This window comes from Natator depressus, chromosome 1, assembly GCF_965152275.1.
Source record: "Natator depressus isolate rNatDep1 chromosome 1, rNatDep2.hap1, whole genome shotgun sequence".
NCBI lineage: Eukaryota > Metazoa > Chordata > Testudines > Cheloniidae > Natator > Natator depressus.
The window spans coordinates 263,100,105-263,122,114 of record NC_134234.1 but is presented as its reverse complement, the minus strand read 5'-3'; the positions used below and the strand labels follow the sequence as shown (position 1 = coordinate 263,122,114).

The 22,010-nt window shown below is 38.9% G+C and overlaps 1 protein-coding gene across 6 annotated transcripts in view; it reads right to left on the bottom strand.

Annotated features, from left to right (window-relative positions):
• The window catches only part of ANKS1B (ankyrin repeat and sterile alpha motif domain containing 1B), a 749,199-nt gene that overhangs the window by 569,104 nt on the left and 158,085 nt on the right, over positions 1–22,010 (bottom strand). For all 6 annotated transcript variants that reach the window (XM_074941837.1, XM_074941834.1, XM_074941833.1 and 3 more), the window contains exons 7-8: positions 20,864–20,980; positions 15,156–15,328 (exon numbers count right to left, since the gene is read on the bottom strand). In XM_074941837.1, the coding sequence (XP_074797938.1) occupies positions 15,156–15,328; positions 20,864–20,980 (290 nt within the window). The remainder of the gene's footprint in view (positions 1–15,155; positions 15,329–20,863; positions 20,981–22,010) is intronic.

The following is a 22,010-nucleotide window of genomic DNA, read 5'->3' as shown; positions in this document are numbered from 1 at the left end:
CCACACAAGAGATCCACTTCCTGGACACTAATAAGTGCTAATAAGTGATGGTCACATAAACACCGCCCTATACCGGAAACCTACTGACCACTATTCCTACCTACATGCCTCCAGCTTTCATCCAGACCACACCACACGATCCATTGTCTACAGCCAAGCTCTACGATACAACCGCATTTGCTCCAACCTCTCAGACAGAGACAAACACCTACAAGATCTCTATCAAGCGTTCTTACAACTACAATACCCACCTGCTGAAGTGAGAAACAGATTGACAGAGCCACAAAAGTACCCAGAAGTTACCTACTACAGGACAGGCCCAACAAAGATAATAATAGAACACCACTAGCCATCACCTTCAGCCCCCAACTAAAACCTCTCCAACGCATCATCAAGGATCTACAACCTATCCTCTCACAGATCTTGGGAGACAGGCCAGTCTTTACTTACAGACAGCCCCCCAACCTGAAGCAAATACTCACCAGTAACCACACACCACACAACAGAACCACTAACCCAGGAACCTATCCTTGCAACAAAGCCCGTTGCCAACCGTGTCCACATATCTATTCAGGGGACACCATCATAGGGCCTAATCACATCAGCCACACTATCAGAGGCTCGTTCACCTGCACATCCACCAATGTGATATATGCCATCATGTGCCAGCAATGCCCCTCTGCCATGTACATTGGGCAAACTGGACAGTCTCTACGTAAAAGAATAAATGGACACAAATCAGACGTCAAGAATTATAACATTCAAAAAAACAGTTGGAGAACACTTCAATCTCTCTGGTCACTCGATTACAGACCTAAAAGTGGTAATACTTCAACAAAAAGACTTCAGAAACAGACTCCAACGAGAGACTGCTGAATTGGAATTAATTTGCACACTGGATACAATTAACTTAGGCTTGAATAGAGACTGGGAGTGGATGGGTCATTACACAAAGTAAAACTGTTTCCCCATGTTTATCCCTCCCCCCACCCCCCACTGTTCCTCAGACATTCTTGTCAACTGCTGGAAATGGCCCACCTTGATTATCACTAGAAAAGGTTCCCCCCTCCCCGCTCTCCTGCTGGTAATAGCTCACCTTAAGTGATCATTCTGGTTACAGTGTGTATGGTAACACCCATTGTTTCATGTTCTCTATGTATATAAATCTCCCCACTGTATTTTCCACTGAATGCATCCGATGAAGTGAGCTGTAGCACACGAAAGCTTATGCTCAAATAAATTTGTTAGTCTCTAAGGTGCCACAAGTACTCCTTTTCTTATTCCCTAGAAGAGTATAATAAAAAGTTCCCTTCACTGCTGGCATAATAAAATAACACTCTCCAATTCTAGTCTTCTAGTTCCAGCCTGTCCACTGACCTCAGACCAGTCAAGATTAATTTTCATAACCACTCAGCTTTAAGTGCTTTAATCATAATATCTCATCTTCAAATTCTCATATCTGAGTCCTACTTTCTCCAACTTCATTTCTTGATTCAGATAAGGTGACTAATACTGTGCTCCAAATGCGGTGTAACAAATAATTTTACTTGGTGTTTCCCAATTGCACTCTGCCACTTGGCTCCAGAACTAAAATTTGATTTATACCTGCAGGTTTGCTTGAAGGTTTGAGTTCAGGAAATTTGAACCTATAAGAAGGCGAACTTTGTGCAACTCTCTCCCCGTCCTTATCTGCAATCACTCCATCCTTCTAAATAAGAAGTGGGCAACACACTAAGCAAACTCATTAATGACTTGACTTCTGAGGCTTAGATTGGGAAATGAAGGCATAAACAGTGCAGTTGATGATCCCAAAGCTATACTGCTTAGCTACAAAGGAAGAGTGAAGAACAAGATTGAGGGTGTGGAGTAGAGAAGATGGGAGAGTGAATTTGCAGTCAAGCAGGTCCACTTATATTGTTAAGAGGACTATACATCTTTCACTAATCTGTAAAATGGGTGGCAGTCCAAGCCCTCCAATGTGCCCAGTTATCTGCACTACAAAAACAACTGTAGTTTACTACATGCAAAGGGGATAAGTTATTTTAAGCATTCCCAGCCCAAAGACCAATATTAAAGATGCCCCCTATAGTAAGTGGCAAAGAACTGTAACAGCACCTGACAACTAGAAAGAATGCAACAAACTAGTCTAACTTCATAGGCAAGTGAAAGCAATTCACAGAACATAATCTAATCTAAATAAAAAATATAAAGACTATACAAAATGAGAGGCTCCTTTAACATAACAGCAAGGAATATGCATAATAAACTGGATAAATGGGAATTATGGGAGAGAGAGAATATGATCATTTAGCCATTACAGAAATACAGTGAGGCAAACAAATGACATGCTAACGAACAGCAGATGAATATAAACTTTCCCCATATAATACAGGAAGGAGAGGGGTGATTTACTTTATGTAAAACAAATATGAAATTGAGGTAAGTCAGGCTCACGGTAGTGTGAATTAAATGCTATGGATAAAAAAAATCAGAGGAAATGGAAAATATTTTCTAGGCAGATTATTTCTAGACTGCCCCCATCAAAGAGTAAATAAGGACAAATAGAGCCTAATGGACATTAGCCAGATGGCTAGAATAAAATGAATTAGTACACTTGGGTGACTCCAACTATCCAGACAGTTGGGGGGGGGGGAGAGAATCTTTAGTGAAGCAGAAGTCCTCCAAAAATGTTTTGAATTACAAAAGGATAGTTTTGAATTACAAAAGATTAAAATAGAAACAAGAAGGAGACTCTCTTATACATAGCAGTCACCACCAGAAAAGAATTAGTAACAGGTAAAGCCATTAGGTAAGGGATCCTAAATTAATTGAGTTTAACATATTAAGAACAGGTTACACCCTAATGGTCTTCTGGAATTTCAGCATTTCTAATAGTCCTAACCTAAAAGGTTTATCAGGAGCAGAAGAGCATATGTTAAATAAAAAAAAAGGGAAAAACCTTGAGAAATTGTACAAGATGCCCAAAATGGAATAGCCAGAAAGAAAACCACAAGAAATTAATGGGTACAAAGTTCTAATAAAAGCCTTAAAGAAGCCAGCTGCTTTGATTATCAACACATGAAATAAGTATTAGATATTCATAACAGTAAAAGATTTAGAGTGAAGTCCTGGCCCTACTGAAATCAATGCCAAACTACTATTGATTTTAAAGGGCCAGAATTTGACTCGGATGTTGAGCACCCAGAATTACTCCTCCAGAAGGTAGGCATGGAATGTCCATCTACCGTGAAGCTCATCTGCACCCTCTCCAACATACTAGAGAAGCCATAACTTTGCTAAACATGTGTTTTTAGTTGTAAGCATGGGTTTCTGTCTCCATGAGAGTTTTTTTAATTATTATTAATAATAAATATTGGCCATTCCCAGCATCCAAGAGCACAAACCAGCACCCAATGGTCAGTGGGAAGAGGAAGGAAGGAGAAAATCCTCTTTACTTATCCAAACTTCTGCATCCCTGGACTCAACAAAAACAGTCTCTTTATTTCCCTCAATTATAGTTTACAGTCACTCTAAATAAAAATAAAAACACTTCCTCAATTCATAACCCAGGTCTTCCATCCTCTCAGGACAGCCTCCACAGTCTCTCCTTCTCACCTTGTATATTAACAGTCCAAAGTTTGGACCTTCTCTCATATTAGTCAAAGCCATTGACTATATACTTCACTACCTAGACAGACCTTCTCCAAAGATAAAATATCTATTACCCATAAGTCTGCTTTACTCCCTTTTATTTGCTGTCTTTCCCTCAGTTATTAAGTATAGCTGGTGGTCCCACCCTCTTAGATTGATGATTGTGGCAGGTGTTGGTGGGCAGACCTGATTTAATCACCTAGTTCCAAGGCACTCCATTAACTCTTTATCTTAGACCAGCATTCACTCTATCAGATTCAGTTAAAATTCCTATAATAAAGATTGATTCTCTGTTGCTTCCCTCAAAATAGTCAGCATGAAATTCTGATCTTTGACCACGCTGTAGCTAAAAAATGATCTGTTACTGTGTACCCAGTAGAGCTATGGCAATCCATGCCGCACAGCTGAGATCTAAAACCAAACAGTAAACTGCCTCTCTTCTTATATTATCTCCATTTTAGCCTAATTACCTTCAGACTGTAGAAGCATGGCTAATATGTTGACTTTAAATCAGTATCCATTAGAATAATTCAGTGTCAGCAAAAATGTCTGATTTGGTACTAGAACTTTTTTAGCATTTTCATCACATAATTCTGATGCCTACTTATTAACTTATATTTACAACAGATGCCACATTAGGAACAATGATTGAATACTCAGTTGTAACTACGGTTTCAGAGCTGGAGGTTTGAGCTGTAAGAGTGATCCAGCTGTAAGACATTTGTCCTCTAACTCTGTTCTCCCCCTCACCCAAGTTGCCAGTATTTCTATATTCTTTTATTTAACCCCTTGAAAACATTGATACAAAAATTCCTGCCTCTTGAAGACTGTGTTATTCCTGTTCTATGGCTGTGTTCAAGCAGCAAAATATATTAAAGGCCAAACAACATCACCAGCTATGTGTTTTCAACTGATAGTTAAGTCAATGGGAGTTGTATGCATCTGATAAAATAATCTGGAAGTTACAAAACTGTGCAAAATATTTCATATGAATATTACCTGCATTGAGGTCAGACCCAGGGCCTTGATCTCCTTGAAGATTGCTTGGAGGACTCCACTATCCAAAATGAGGGCCTTTCCATCAGCAACCACTGGGACTTCCACCTCCTCTCCAATGGGGGGACAGATGACAGAGAAGTGGGTGACTTCCTCCAAGACCTCATCCATAAGAAACTCCATGGGAGGAAGGGCAACATCACCCCCTTTCCTGCCAAAGACTCCTCAACCAGCTCCACCCAAGCCCTAGGGGTGAAATTCAGCTAGCAAGTGTAAGCACAGTGTAAGTGCCCACACATGTAGCAGAAAATGAGTGTTTATAGGGGGCTCTGTTGAAGTACATGACTAGTTCCAATGAAGTTAATCGGACTTCTCATGTGCCTGAAGTTAAGCATGAGCTTAAGTATCTCACTGCATCTAGGCCTGAATGTTCACTCTGAATGAATCATGCCAAAATTTGACTCAATGTGTGGAACCGGTGTAATATTTACTATAAAAAAGAGACCAGCAATAAAGGGTATCAGGGCCTAAAGAAAAATGAAATCAAGGGCTAATATTTTTAGAAATATCAATTAAGTGTGAAGAAAAAACTGAAGCTCGTTTAGGTTTAGTACATATAAGAAAAAGTAATTTAGGGTCAACATAACTATAATATTTTATAATGCAGTTACCCAGCAAAAAAATCAAAACATTTCATGTAAAACACCTGAAAATGTAGCTATATATCCACCATCACTATAATATCTGAGTGTTATCCTCATAAAAACATTTGTAAAACTCAACACAGTTTAAAAGCAAATTAGCTGGAAAATGTATATTTTTCCTTTGCTTTAAGTTGTGAAAGAAAGGATGGATAGGTGGGTGGCAGAATGATGGAGCTTACAGAAAATGCATTATTGTTCAAGAAATACGGCAGCAGGGAACAGAAATTAAAGAAGCAGGGAAAAATTATGTGATAAGTGAGTGGGCAGCAGTCACCATTTTATTATCCTCCTAACAGCTCACACATTTTTTGGATTAAAATACTTATTCTCAACAGAAGTGTGTTACTGAGAGTGCAGTTGTTTTTGATTAAGAAGTCCTTGTTCTAATAAAGGTCTCGGAGAAATCATGTCTGAATGGGCAAAGCCATTCGAAAGCGTCACAGGTTAGTCATTTGAAGCTGAAGGATGGATAAGAATGGATAGTCAAAAAGACTTTGAAGAACACCTGTGCTGTATTAACTCTGATCCCATTAGTGACAAGCTGGTTGAGGTTTGCTGTGTTGTATCGTACATGATAAATATGACTATATTAAATTGGTGCATGGGAACAACTGGGAATCAGTTGTGTGAGAGCTCACACCATTTGCCCAGCACAGTAAGGTAGCTGAAAGTGTAACTAGCAAAGGATGATGCCCAGGGCCAAATTCTTAACCCAGCATTTTGTCTCAGTAACCAGGCTGCTCTCCAAAATAATTACACCAACTTCAGTGGAGATAATCTGGATTTTCACAGCTGTAACAAAGAGCAGAGTTTAGTCTTCCATGGCATATATATGCATTATTGTAAGGCTCTGAAAATGTAGGATCTTCTTTGAAAAGAGATCCAAGAGCCATAGTAATTAACTTAATAAAAATATCTGCCCTGTAGGATACAGCAATAAAAACAAATAGGATTGCATACATAAAATATTATTAATAATTTCTAAAGCATCCCAAAGGTACATGGTGCTTTACAACCATAAAGACAAACAAGTTCTTTGCTCTGAAGTACTTATATTGTGATGAATTTACATAGAACTCTTCTCTGTGGGGGAATATCATGTGCATTAGAAACCAAGACTCCTAGATGAATTGTAATTAGGTGGTATCTTCTAAAAAAATCTCATTTTAAGAGTACTAGTCTTATGTTTTGAGAGTGGATAGACCTTTCCATATGATGAAAGCATTTTAAATATGACATTTCCATTGTTTGGGAGGGAAGGACATAATTTTTATTTTGAGTAGAAATGATAATCAGCATATGCTTGTGGAAGGAGACCTGTTATTGGTAAACGGGAACTGGGATCAAGAATAAAAGATCAACCTAATACATTATTCTTGAGCAGTCCTTTTCCCGTGGGGGGAATAAAATTCTGGTATATAAAATTTGTCCCAAGTAATAAAAAGGGGTTACAGTTGGTAATATCATTGCAAACACTGACCTTCTCTCTGACAATTTTTTGGGTACAGAAATCCATTCTGAATGCTACCAAAAACACAGCAGAACTGTATTGTTTAATCAATTTCACGTTTCTCATGATAATGCCATGTACTAATGGAAATTTGAATGTATACTGTTTCTCAGTAAACAGTGAGATCAATTAGAGCGTCAAATTGTCCTCCAACAGAGGAGGAAACCCCATTGCTTGAAAAATTTAAAACTCAGCTGACCAAAGCACCAGAAAACGTACTATAGGGCACAATCTTGCACTGGCAAAGGAAGATACCAGGTGATCTCAGATCTTTTCTAAAATAGGAAAGATGAGAGAAGGAGATGAGAAAGGAAGGTTCTCTTGACCTCGAGTTGTCAGAAGGTACTCTATTAGCTCAGGAGATTGGCAAATCTATATACTTGTATTAGCTTACACATAATGCCACAGAACCATTCAAAACAGTTGGGGCATAGGTTTGTGCTTTTGTTATGGGTCCAAGTAAATTAAAAACAGAGGCTATGAAGAGAATTCTGTTTATCAAATGCCCTTCAGTTCTTGTCCTTCGAAAGAATTTCATTAAAATCTTGAAGAAATACAGAAAGAGGGAGGGCAAGTGTGGACCTGTTGAAGCAACGCTTGTGGAGAATTCTATTTACTATAAATTAACCTTTTGTCTTCCTTCATTAAGAATAGCAGTGTCAATCCCCTAGAAAGAGGTTTGAGGAACATTAGGAGAAAAAGAGACTGAAGGACTGTTCTCCTGAATTGGGTATCTTATCAGACTCCAACATAAAAAGAATTGTGTTAAATCAAGCTCCAAGCAGCCACTTTGCAAATTTCCATTATAGATTGTGCTAATTCACCTTCTCTGTATGTGTGTGTGTGTATATATATCTATATATCTATCTATATATCTTCTTACTATATGTTCCATTTTATGCATCCGATGAAGTGGGCTGTAGCCCACAAAAGCTTATGCTCTAATAAATCTGTTTGTCTCTAAGGTGCCACAAGTACTCCTGTCCTTTTTGAGTGAGATACAGTTTCAGAGCTGCATGAGGAAAGAGGTACAGCACTTGCCCAAACCGTGGTTGTCAGGCAGTAAAGAGCCTGCAAAAGCAATTTCCTTGCTCCAAGATTCCTCTTGTTTTTCTGCCCTGAAATCCCTGCCCCAGCTCGGTGAAAGTGAGTGAGGGTGGGGTAGAGCATGAGCAATGGAGGGAGGGGCAATGGAGTGAGCAGGGAGGGCCTCAGAGAAGGTGTGGGGCCTCGGGCAGGGGGCGAGGCAAGGGTATTTGGGTTTGTGTGATTAGACAGTTGGCAACCCTACAGACTATCCTTATCAAACAAAAAGTACACACATAGTTCCAGGGTACTCACGTGACTTATTTTTCGTCTGGACAAAATTGCACTGTTTCTCTTTTTCTCTGTATTTTTTCTCTGCTCTTGCTCTCACATAAGCATAGCTAAACAAATCCATTATTATAAAGACTGCACATTTCTATTTTGACTCTGGAGCTTAAAAATTTGTGCAGCAATATCAAGCCTGCACAGAAACTTGCATTGGTGTAAGCTATATATTAGAGTTTAAGGAAAGTGACATCTAAGCTGAAGCAATATACATACAGAGGGGATGGAAGAAGGTGTAAGAAAGTGTTGTGTGTGTGTGCATGTGTGTGTTTACATCCCTGTATTAGGTCTCTTGCTACATCCCTTTCTTCTGTCTCCCTGGAATACAAGTAGGCATCCTTAGCTTCCCTTGGATTCATTTAAACTCCTTTAGCATCCACTTACTAACATGTAAGTTACCTTACACAACACCCCTAAATTTGTCCCTGAGATTTTAGCTTGCTTCTTATACACCTATGCTATTCATTTTTACTACATCAATAGAGTTTCTCATTAAAAGAAATAAAGATTTTTTTATTTCTAAGCAATTTGTCCAGCAAATTCTGTTTAAAAACCTATCACCTTAACACAATAAAGAAAAAAATTATAAGTTGAAAAATTCTTATATAAGATGGCTGCTTTTGTTCTTTAAAATACTGAGCCAGACTGCCATCTATTGGAAAATAAAGGTTTTTTAAATTATATTGTTTCTAAGGGAAAGTGAAATACATCAGAAACTAGGAAATCTCATTGTCAAAGGCCGTCATTGACACCACTCTATTCAATCATACTTAAGATAGCCTTGGTTTTCTCCTAAAAGGAATGTTTGTACATGCAAAACCTGTTTACTTAGGCTACACATAGTGTGAAAGATTTGCCCTATGTCTTTTTCTACTCAAATTTCCATTATACATTTTCAAACAAGCATCAATCCAGGGTTCCTTTCATTTCTCGTTGTTTAGTCAATCTCAATTATTCTTTGAGCAATTTCTTCTGATGCAAACACTGTGTTATCTAATAGCTGTGACATGGACTTAGGTGCCTTTGTAGGGCAGTAAGGGAGTATAAAGCCCTTCTAACTCACCTGCACAGCCATCCAGGGCTTACCTAGATGAAAAGTCTATGTGGAGTTGTGGAGGGAGAGTGTACTCAACAGGGCTGCAATGACACAGTGTGAACAAATGGGCAGAAAGCAGTGTAGAGTAAGAACAGCCATGACTTCACCCATCACAACACATAGAGAAGGGAGTATGCTGTTTTTGGCAACAGGCCAACTCAACATATTCCCCCTCCCTTAAGCAACACAGGAGCTCAGGGGCAACAGTGCCTCAGAGTTACAAATTTTTTTTGCAATTCTTCCTGGAACGGCTCATTTGAACAACATCCCACAGTCAGGGTTTCAAATAAAGGTCATTAACTAGGTGAAGAGTGCTAGCAAGGAATTGATGACCAACAACTTGTACTATGGATATTTTTGTGGTAGATGAATTTAGATTAACAAGTCAGTTATTTTAATACTTACTTTAACTAATATTAAATCCAAAAAATTGCATTAAAAGAAAGTTGAGGGTGCAAAGTCAAGCACTCAAAGTTGGGAATTGCTAGAATTAAGGTGGAACTTTAATTTGGCCTTCTTGTGTGTATGCATTGTGATGCAGTCTTTAATTAAGAACAAAATTAATCAAGGAACCAAAGGACATGAAGAGAAGAAATTCCTTAATTGCCTTTACACCAATTCTAGGAGCCTGGGTACCAAACAAGAGGAATTGGAATTGTTCATTTATGAATATAAATTCTATCTAGTTAGTATTACTGAAACCTGGTGGGATGATCTGCACAACTGGACTGTTAAAATCAATGATTATAACCTAATTAGGAAGGATTGAGTTGGCAAAAGGGAAGGAGGAGTGGCATTACTTGTTTCCAAGTCACTTTTGCTCTGAAGAAAATTATCTTGAATGCTTATGGAGCAATGTTCTTGCTAATAAATAAAGCAGAAGATTACTAGTTGGTGTCTACTACAGAACACCAGTTCTCACTTGGGAACAGGGTGACTGCTTCCTTGCACATCTATCTGCAACGTATAGGGAAAAAACCTGTGTGATCATGGGGGAATTAAATTTGAGTGACATATGCTGGAGGTCTCATGCTGCCAGTACTAAAATATCATTGGAAATTCTAAACATAATAGATGACAACTTTCTAACTCAAGAAGTATTGAAATGAACACAAAGGAATTCTATATTAGACTTTGTTCTAACAGATAAAGAGGAAATGATCACAGAAAATTAATGGTAATTAAGGTACAAGTGATCATGACTTGATCAAATTTGAATAATGTATATATATAGTGCTTTAAGAGGGCCAATTTCACAAAGCTGAAAACAATTATGAGCCAAATAAGGTGTGAGGAAGAATTTACTCAGAAAAAATGTGAATGATAATTGGGGACTTATCCTATATAACTAACTTGATATCTTTTTTTGATAATAGTACAAATTTAGTTGATAAAGATAACAGTGGTGATGTAATATACGTAGACTTCTCTAAGGCATTCCACTTTGTACAGCATGACATTTTGTTAAAAAAGCTAGATCGATATAAAATTAACATTGCACACATTACATGGATTAAAAACTGACTAACTGATAGATCTCAAAATGTAGTTGTAAACAGGGAATCGTCATTGAGGGTGGTTGTTTCCAGTGGCATCCCACAGGGATCAGTTCTTGGTCCTATGCTATTTAATGTTTTTATCAATGACCTGGAAGAAAACATAAAATCAACTGATAAAGTTTGTAACTGACACAAAAATTGGGTGGGTGGTAAATAATAAAGAGAGCAGGTCACTGATTCAAAGCAATCTGGATCACTTGGTAAACTGGGAGCAAGCAAACAATATGCATTTTGAAATGGTTAAATGTATGCATCTAGGAACAAAGAATGTAGGCCATACTTACAGGATGGGGGATTCTATCCTCGGAAGAGGTGACTCTGAAAGAGAGTCACGGTGGACAATCAGCTGAACATGAGCTTCCACTGTGATGCTGTGGCCACAAGGGCTAATCCGATCATCAAGTAGAAATAAAGAGGTTATTTTACCTCTGTATTTGGGACTGGTGTGACTGCTGCTGGAATACTGGTGCCCACAATTCAGGAAGGATGTTGATAAATTGGAGAGGGTTCAGAGAAGAGCCACAAGGATGATTAAAGGATTAGAAAACATGCCTTATACTCGCAGACTCAAAAAGCTCAATCTATTTAGCATAACAAAGGGCAAGGAGTGACTTGATTACAGTCTGTAAGTACCTACATGGGGAACAAATATTAAATAATGGGCACTTCAATCTAGCAGAGAAAGGTATAACATGATCCAATGCCTGGAAGCTGAAGCTAGACAAATTCATACAAGAAATAAGGCATACGTTTTTAATGGTTAGAGTCTCCATTACTGACAATTTTTAAATAAAGATTGGATGATTTTCTAGAAGAGCTGCTCTAGAAATTATTTGGGGGAAGTTCTCCGGCCTGTGTTACACTGGAGGTCAGACTAGATGATCACAATGGTCCCTTCTAACCTTTGAATCCATGAATCTATGAACACTGGGGAAAAAGTGCTCCCAGACTGATTGGCAGCCAGGGAGAGACTGAGTGGACTGAAGACACCTTATGAAGTACAATTACCTGGCAATTACAGGTGAGTAAGCCTAATTTCAGTACCAGGCAAATTGAAACTATAGTAAAGAACAGAATTATCAGAAACATAGATGAATATGATTTGTTGGGGTAGAATCAATATGTCTTTTGTAAGGGGAAATCATGCCTCACCAATTATTAAAATTTGTTGAGGACCTCAGTAAGCATGTGCAGAAGGGCGATCCAGTTGATATAATGTACTTGGACTTTCAAAAAGTCTTTGACAACGTCCTACGCCAAAGGTTCTTAAGCAAAGTAAGCAGTCATTGGATAAGAGGGAAGGTCTTCTCATGGATCAGTAACTGGTTAAAAACCAGGAAACCAAGGGTAGAAATAAGTGGTCGATTTCCACATTGGAGAGTGGTAAATAGAAGGGTCCCCAAGAACCTATACTGGGACCTGTGCCATTCAAACATATTCATAAATGATCTGGAAAAGAAGGCTAACAGTGAGATGGCAACATTTGCAGATTATGCTAAATTATTCAAGATAGTTATGTTCAAAGCTGACTGCAAAGAGTTACAAAGGGATCTCACAAAATGGAGTGACTAAGCAACGAAATGGCAGATAAAATTCAGCATTGGTAAATGCAAAGTAACTCACATTGGAAAACATAATCCCAACTATGCATACAAAATGATGGGGTCTAAATTAGCTGTTACCAGTCAAGAAAGAAATATTGGAGTCATTGTGGATTGTTTCCTGGAAGCATCTGCTCAATGTACAGCAGCAGTCAAAAAAGCTAACAGAGTGTTAGGAACCATTAGGAAAGGGATAGATAATAGGACAGAAAATATCATAGTGCCACTATATAAGTCCATTGTATGCCCACACCTTGAATACTGTGTGCAGTTCTGGTCACCCCAATTTAAGAATATATATTAGAATTGGAAAAATACAGAGAAGGGTAACAAAATTGATTATGGGTATGGAACACTTTCAGATGAGGAGAAATTACAAAGATTAGGACTGTTTATTTTAGAGAGAACTAAGGGGTAGTATGATAATGGTCTATACAATCATTAATAGTGTGGAGAAAGTGAATAGGAAAATTTATTTACTCCTTCATATAACACAAGAACCAGGGTCACCCAATGAAATTAATAGGCAGCAGGTTTAAAACAAACATAAGAAAGTACCTCTTAACACAATGCACAGTCAACCTATGGAAGTCATTGCAGGGGTTGTTGTGAAAGCAAAAGTATAACTAGGCTCAAAAAAGGATTGGGTAGGTCTATGGAGGCTAGGTCTACCAATGGCTATTAGCCAAGATGGTCAGGAACATAACCTCATGCTCTCAGTGTCCCGAAACCTCTGACTGCCAGGAGCTGGGAATGGACAACAGGGGATGGATCAGCTGATAACTGCCCTGTTCTATTCATTTCCTCTGAAGCATCTGGCACTTGCAACTGTTGGAAGTCAGGAAACTGGGCTAGATGGACCATTGGTCAGACCCAGTATGGCCATTCTTATGTTTTTATGAATCTGAAATGGAGCTATCAGCTGCAGAGAGGATAGCAGCCCATTAGGGTAAAGAGACTTCTTCCCACAGGAAACTGAAGCAGGGCAGTACGATAGAACAGCCCCTACCTCCTCCAAAGCCTCCTGCCTCCAAGGTATGATACTGTTTATCAAATTAGCCCATCAAAGGGATACCACTGCCTAGTAGAGTGAAAGAAAATCTGTTTCAGTATATTTTGTTTGTATTTACCTTTGTATTTACCATAGCTGTTAAAATTCTTATATTATACTATCATTTTAAAACATACATTTTCATAGCGGGCCTGCAAACCACACAGTCCTTAGTCCTTACTCAAATAACATTCCCATTGACTTCAACAATAATTTTGCCTGAGTGAAGATTGGAAAAAGGCTCTAGGATTTCTCCCACAATTGTTAGTGATGAACTAGCGCAATTTTTTTAAAGATCAAATTTTATTACTAATTTAATACACAAATTATCTTGATTAGATGAAATTTCAGTAAATATATTTATCTAATTTACCATTGTTTTTGTCTGCTGCATGTAAAGAACAGACTTTAAAGTATACAAGTATTTCCTACTCCCTTTCCATTTAACTGTGTATAGTTCTGCAAGATTTTCCATTTTAGATTAGAGGATTATATTGATTATATTATATACCAAAGATGGTAACTGAAGGCCAGATTTGCAAAGGTTTTAAGATGCCTAAAGAGATCTATTAAGTGCCTAAACAGGATAGTAGGCACATAACTCACACTGACTTCAGTGAGGGAGTTAGATGCCTGACCTGCTTAGGCACTTTTGTAAATCCTTCTAGGTGTGTCTATCTGCATCTTGAGGCACCTAAATACCTTTATAAATCTGGCCCTGAGACCCTATACTATAACACAGACAATAGCACATAAGATGATTCAATTGGCTATGTTTTCCTTGTATCTATATAGTGTTCTGTTCTTTTAGAACTGTATTATCTGAAGGTGCAGCTGACTTTATTTCCTTTAAGAACACAAATGGCCCAATTCAGCCACCTTATTCCATGAGTAGTCCCACTGATTTTACTCAGCGAGTAGGGTACAATTCAACATAAATAACTGTGGAAGAATCAGGTTTAAAGGAAGCAATCTTGTTACTGTACAAAAAGAAACTAATCCTGGAAATCTTTATTCACAGGAATAGTCCTATTTAAGTCAAATTCCTATCTAAAATCATTGAGGTCAATGGCTATTAAGGTCCATAAAGAGTTACAGTACCAGACCCTATTCCTTTAATGCTATTAATCCCTTTGCATACCCATATATTTTTAATCCTGTATGAGGATGGAGTTGAAGATGCTCAGCATCTTACAGGACTGAGTACCGTACTTTGTGCATGGTCCTGTGAGCACTTAGTACTAGGTATAATAGCTGAAAACTTAAGTAGTCCCACTGACTTCAATAGAAATAGACAATAGAAAGCTCTATGCTCTGTTGTAACTATTTGCAGGATGCAGCCTTATGAGCTAGACTATAAATCCTCTACTCACATTGGCGAGCAGTTTCTCACCAAAACGGTGCCATTGAAGTCATTGTGTGAGTAACTGCTCACCGGTAAGGGGTTCATAATTTGGTCCTATATTTGTAAGACACACACACTGTATACTTTTACAGATACTTAGATTTCTTATATCAGTCTTCTTTATATTACTTCCTTTCTTTAATTCTTGAATGTACAACAAGTAATGTAAAATATAATTGAAAAAGTTAATTTGATATCCCATCTTACTTACTATAAGTTTAGTTTGGATTCCATTGCTCATAAATTCTTCTTCTGATATCTTACTAAAATTGTCCAGATAGTGGTTGGATATTGTATGACACAGATCTTCAAAAGAATATTCTTTTTCTTGGCACAGTTTGATTTCATCTAAGAGCTTTGATAACTCTCCAGTCACAGCTTCACCTTTTAAAAAATAGATATAATTAGTCAGAATAATTAGAATTTAAGGGGGATTTTTGTTGCTAAAAAGTAATGCAAAACTTTTGAATCTTGGGGTAGATATAATGGTACTAAGACTATTCCTTCCATTCCATGCCTTATAGTCTACATCTTGACTCTGACACACAACCCTGAATAAAGGATAGTGTAATGCTCCAAGAGGAGCACTGAGAGGCATTCTACATCCTCTGCTTTCCCTTGTACACTGTGTGCCACTGTGGATGGGGCATTGGCCATGACTCCACCTTCTCTCTGTCCTCTAAGCCTGAAAAACTGCAGCTAGTGAAGAACACCAGCATTCATCTCTAGAATGGGGAACCTACTATAACCACACAGAATGCTTTGCATTGGCTACCTGTTTATATCTTTGGGCAATTAAGGTGTTGGCTAGGTTCTATAAGATTCCATCTGTCTGTCCCAGGGATCAAACTCTCTGGGATTTGTGACAAGATGTTTTGAAAAACAAATAATACTAGAACCTGCTCCCTATAGCAGTCTAACAAAAATCCAAGTTTGGTGAGTTTCAGGGTATTGCAGGATTAAGGGTTATTAAATTCTTTACTTTGAAGATGTTATTCCTTTTTTAATGGCTGCCTTTAGTGATGCAAGGTCCTCAGCTGATGAGGCCATGGGGACCATGAATTAATTAGGGCCAGCCAGATTCTAATACTCTTACTCATATTGAGTAGCACTTTATTCTGAAAATAGTCCATTGAAATCAGTAGGACCTCTTCCAGAGTAAGGTGCTATTCAGCATGAGTAATAGTATCAGAATCTGGCCCGAAACAAATGTCTTTTGCACTGTATGTACAAAACCATTTCCTTCAACAGGAAGGACCAGATTATAAGTGACCATGGTAAGGGGCCATACAAGAAGTCTCCTTCATTTGCCCAAGTGTGCACGGGTTTCCTTCAGTAGAAGGCCCTTCACTCCCTGTGCTCTAGATAAGAGCTAGAGCTATGCATAAGCAGACTAAGCAATTGCTTAGGGCCCCAAGCAGCTCAAGGTGACCCCCATTTGCTTTTTTAGTATGTGTTGTGTGGCGACCCAAAAAATATTCCTGCTTAGAACCCCCAATAAGCAAACACCACCTCTGCTCTAGCTAGTACAAGGACTGCTCCATTCTGCTCCCCCTTGGGGAGTAAGATGCTGAAAAAGAGGGACCTCTCCACCTTCTCACCAGTCCACAGAGTGGTGCCAGTGCACTGAGGAAGAGCAATCTAATCCCACCTAATGAATGGAGCAGCTTGTACAATATCTGTGTGCTTTAAGAAGCCTCGGACAGATTGTGCCTGCCTGAGACACAATCTCCTTGATAGGTTTCAGAGTAGCAGCGATGTTAGTCTGTATTTGCAAAAAGAAAAGGAGTACTAATGGCACCTTAGAGACTAACCAATTTATTTGAGCATAAGCTTTCGTAAGCTACAGCTCACTTCATCAGATGCATTCAGTGGAAAATACAGTGAGGAGATTTATATACACACAGAACATGAAAAAATGGGTGTTATCATACACATTGTAAGGAGAGTGATCACTTAAGATGAGCTATTACCATCAGGAGAGCGGGGGGGAAGGAAACCTTTTACAGTGATAATCAAAGTGGGCCATTGCCAGCAGTTAACAGGAATGTCTGAGGAGCAGTGGGGGGTCGTGGGGGGCAATAAACATGGGGAAATAGTTTTACTTTGTGTAATGACACATCCACTCCCAGTCTCTATTCAAGCCTAAGTTAATTGTATCCAGTTTGCAAATTAATTCCAATTCAGCAGTCTCTCGTTGGAGTCTGTTTCTGAAGTCTTTTTGTTGTAATATTGCGACCTTTAGGTCTGTAATCGAGTGACCAGAGAGATTGAAGTGTTCTCCGACTGGTTTTTTAATGTTATAATTCTTGATGTCTGATTTGTGCCCATTTATTCTTTTACATAGAGACTGTCCAGTTTGACCAATGTACATGGCAGAGGAGCATTGTTGGCATATGATGGCGTATATCACAATGGTAGATGTGCAGGTGAACGAGCCTCTGATAGTGTGGCTGATGTGATTAGGCCCTATGATGGTGTCCCCTGAATAGATATGTGGACACGATTGGCAACGGGCTTTGTTGCAAGGATAGGTTCCTGGGTTAGTGGTTCTGTTGTGTGGTGTGTGGTTGCTGGTGAGTATTTGCTTCAGGTTTGGGGGCTGTCTGTAGGCAAGGACTGGCCTGTCTCCAAAGATTTGTGAGAGTGATGGGTCGTCCTTCAGGATAGGTTGTAGATCCTTGATGATGCGTTGGAGAGGTTTTAGTTGGGGGCTGAAGGTGACGGCTAGTGGCGTTCTGTTATTATCTTTGTTGGGCCTGTCCTGTAGTAGGTGACTTCTGGGTACTCTTCAGGCTCTGTCAATTTGTTTCTTCACTTCAGCAGGTGGGTATTGTAGTTGTAAGAATGCTTGATAGAGATCTTGTAGGTGTTTGTCTCTGTCTGAGAGGTTGGAGCAAATGCGGTTGTATCGTAGAGCTTGGCTGTAGACAATGGACCGTGTGGTGTGGTCTGGATGAAAGCTGGAGGCATGTAGGTAGGAATAGCGGTCAGCAGGTTTCCGGTATAGGGTGGTGTTTATGTGACCATCGCTTATTAGCACCGTAGTGTCCAGGAAGTGGATCTCTTGTGTGGACTGGTCCAGGCTGAGGTTGATGGTGGGATGGAAATTGTTGAAATCATGGTGGAATTCCTCAAGGGCTTCTTTTCCATGGGTCCAGATGATTAAGATGTCATCAATGTAGCGCAAGTAGAGTAGGGGCATTAGGGGACGAGAGCTGAGGAAGCGTTGTTCTAAGTCAGTCATAAAAATGTTGGCATACTGTGGGGCCATGCGGGTACCCATAGCAGTGCCACTGTTTTGAAGGTATACATTGTCCCCAAATGTGAAATAGTTATGGGTGAGGACAAAGTCACAAAGTTCAGCCACCAGGTTTGCCGTAACATTATCAGGGATACTGTTCCTGACAGCTTGTAGTCCATCTTTGTGTGGAATGTTGGTGTAGAGGGCTTCTACATCCATAGTGGCCAGGATGGTATTTTCAGGAAGATCACCGATGGACTGTAGTTTCCTCAGGAAGTCAGTGGTGTCTCGAAGATAGCTGGGAGAGCTGGTAGCGTAGGGCCTGAGGAGGGAGTCTACATAGCCAGAGAATCCTGCTGTCAGGAGGCCAATGCCTGAGATGATGGGGCGCCGAGGATTTCCAGGCTTATGGATCTTGGGTAGCAGATAGAATGCCCCAGGTCGCGGTTCCAGGGGTGTGTCTGTGTGGATTTGATCTTGTGCTTTTTCAGGGAGTTTCTTGAGCAAATGCTGTAGTTTCTTTTGGGAACCCTCAGTGGGATCAGAGGGTAATGGCTTGTAGAAAGTGGTGTTGGAGAGCTGCCTAGCAGCCTCTTGTTCATATTCCGACCTATTCATGATGACGACAGCACCTCCTTTGTCAGCACTTCCTTTTTGATCATGATGTCAGAGTTGTTTCTGAGGCTGTGGATGGCATTGTGTTCTGCACGGCTGAGGTTATGGGGCAACTGATGCTGCTTTTCCACAATTTCAGCCCGTGCACGTCGGCGGAAGCACTCTATGTAGAAGTCCAGTCTGTTGTTTCGACCTTCAGGAGGAGTCCACTTAGAATCCTTCTTTTTGTAGTGTTGGTAGGAAGGTCTCTGTGGATTAGTATGTTGTTCAGAGGTGTGTTGGAAATATTCCTTGAGTCGGAGACGTCGAAAATAGGATTCTAGGTCACCACAGAACTGTATCATGTTCGTGGGGGTGGAGGGGCAGAAGGAGAGTCCCCAAGATAGGACAGCTTCGTCTGCTGGGCTAAGAGTATAGTTGGATAGATTGAAAATATTGCTGGGTGGGTTAAGGGAACCACTGCTGTGGCCTCTTGTGGCATGTAGTAGTTTAGTTTAGATGTGCTTCCTGGCGCAGCTCTGCACTGCCCCCTATGCAGAGTAGGGCATAAATGTCAGGATCTAGCTCAGGATAATTTTTAAAAATACAATGAAGGCCAAAGTTATGACTGAGATTTTCAAAGCCACCAGCAGGAGCTGTATGTTAAATTCTCCCATTTGGCTTTGAAAATCCATGGACTTTCCATATTCAAAACTCCCATTAACTGCAATGGGATTTTTGCACAAAAATTATGGGTAGAACATGGCTCAGAATCAAGATTTTTAATCCTTCATATTTTGCTTTCTGATTAGAAAACAGAAGTTAACAAAAATGCATGTTGTAATAAAGAAAATAAGATGAAAATCAGAGAGATCACTATTAAAAATATTTTAAAACCATGTCTCTGTGCCTTTTTTTAAAGTCCAGTTAAAGAAAACTCAAAAAACAAAATTAATAATATTTTCTTACATTATTCACATCCTGAATGTGGAAACAAGAAATGTAAGACCAAGACCTTACTATTAAAAAGAAAGGAAACTTTATGCTTAAATTTCTATTAATTAATTTCAGGACACATTCTAATACTCTTTTTTGTTAAATAGAACCTTACTCTAGGAATGATCCCACTGAAGTCAAAGGGGCTACTTGTGGAGTAAGGTACTACTCAAAATGACTAAGAATATCAGAATCTGGCCCTCAGGAGTAAGTTGAGTTTTCTGATGGGTCTAGATCATTCTTGCAGGGGAAGAAAGCAGTAAAAGTGAAAAGATAAAGCTTTATTGCCAGAGAGTACTTTGGAATTTCACATACGGAAATGTTTCTTTTTGGGGTGACAAGAGCCAGACTTAGGGTTGCTTCTACCAAAGTTGTAGAGAGTATCTACAGCAGGGGTATTTCTAAATAGAGTGCATCATACACAGGAGAGCTCTTAACTGTGGAAGGGGACGAGGGGGAAGGGAAGTATGAAACTCTGGTCCTGTGCAGAGTGTGTGAGTGCGTAACCTGAGGAGAAACCACCCAGGGACCACAGTAATGTTACGGTACAAGAAAGTCATGGTGTAAGCGTTCTCTGCCTGGAGAATAGGAGTGCAACATATAAAAGTGATCTTTACAGGAGGAGGGGGGGAATAAAGGGGAAGCTAGCTGCATGTGAGAGCAAGAGTAAACGGTGTTGGGCACTTAAAGGGGAAGTGCCAGCAGAGCTCTGTGGCACATAGAGCATGTTTCTATTTTGCTTCAGTGTGAAAGTTGTATCTTAACATTAAACAAATTTAAAAAGAGATAAGACAAACTCATTATAATGTATTATGGTCCATTAATAGCTCTCTACTTCCTACAAAACACTCATTACTGTGTATATTGCAAATATTAGAAAATCGGCTATTCTATTTATTGGAGTGTGGAGGCAAGCTCATTAGTCTCCCTGAGAAATAAAGCTTCTTAATGTCAATATCTTCCTTTATCTCCTTTCTCTCTAATGTATATTAGTATAAAATAAACTCTTATTAGTAGTATAAAATATATTATTAGAGAGATAATCTTTGGCTTAGGTTCTGCAGTCATAAAACAGAAATATTTACGTTTAGTCGTTTGAGATGGAGAAACTTCTGGGGATAAAATGCAAGACTGATGTTCTGGCACTAAGCATTCCTGTGCAGGTTCCTCCAAAATGGTTGCATTTCCTGTTTTTATGTACTCTGTAATTAAAAACACACACCACAAGTCTTAAATACATCTTTTTTCCAACCAAAAATAAGTCAACTTTTTTTCTCATGAAAAGGTATTTCTATTTTTCAGTTTCCCATGCACAATTGACTGCTGTGCAGTGTTATTTATTTTAAATATTATAAAGCATCATAATGGCCAGCCAGTCACCTCATTTAATTTGCTGAAAATATTAAAACCTCGTTTTAGAATTAATCAATTCTGGCTTCTGCAATGATTTTTTTTTCTCTCTCTCTGTTTAAAATGCACATATCAAATGCTCTATTCTGTTATTATTATTGAAAGACATTTTTCAATCTTTGTTTTTTAAACTGATATTTATTTTTATTAAAATTAGCTAATGAATGTAAAAAATTATATTGCTTATTAATACTTTGGAGATCAAATGTTACATGCACATGCACGCTCAACATCCTCCTAAACTTTCTTTTAGCTGGCAGTCTAGAAAATGCAGTATTCTAAACGTTAACTTCTTGATTTGATCCATACCCTTTCCTCCTTCAAATCTCTCCTCAGGACTCAACTCTGCTTAAATGCTTATAAGAGATCAGCCAGTTTATTATATCTAGAATGATGATCAGACGAAGCCTGATTTAATTTATTATAACAAATATGTAAATGTACATATTGTATATAGTTGATTGTCTTAATACATGTTTGTACACTGCCTAGCACAATGAGATACTGATCCTGAACGGGGCCTCTCTGTGCTATTGTAATACAAACATTAAATAAGAACAATACATAATAAGTTAACTTGTGCTACATGACTTCGTTTTTCTAAGTGATTCAGTTTAGACAAAGATAGTTTAGACTTAGTTTAGACAAAGATACTTTGACTCCTCACCCTTTTGGTTTCATGTTATCTGCTTATGCAGACACTCTAATAACAAGAGGAGATAATTGTACGTGTAGTAACATATGGGAGAGAACCACAAGAAGTTAACTCACTGGTATCTCACTTGTAGTGTGGGCAGTTATTCTATAAATCAATAACTGGCT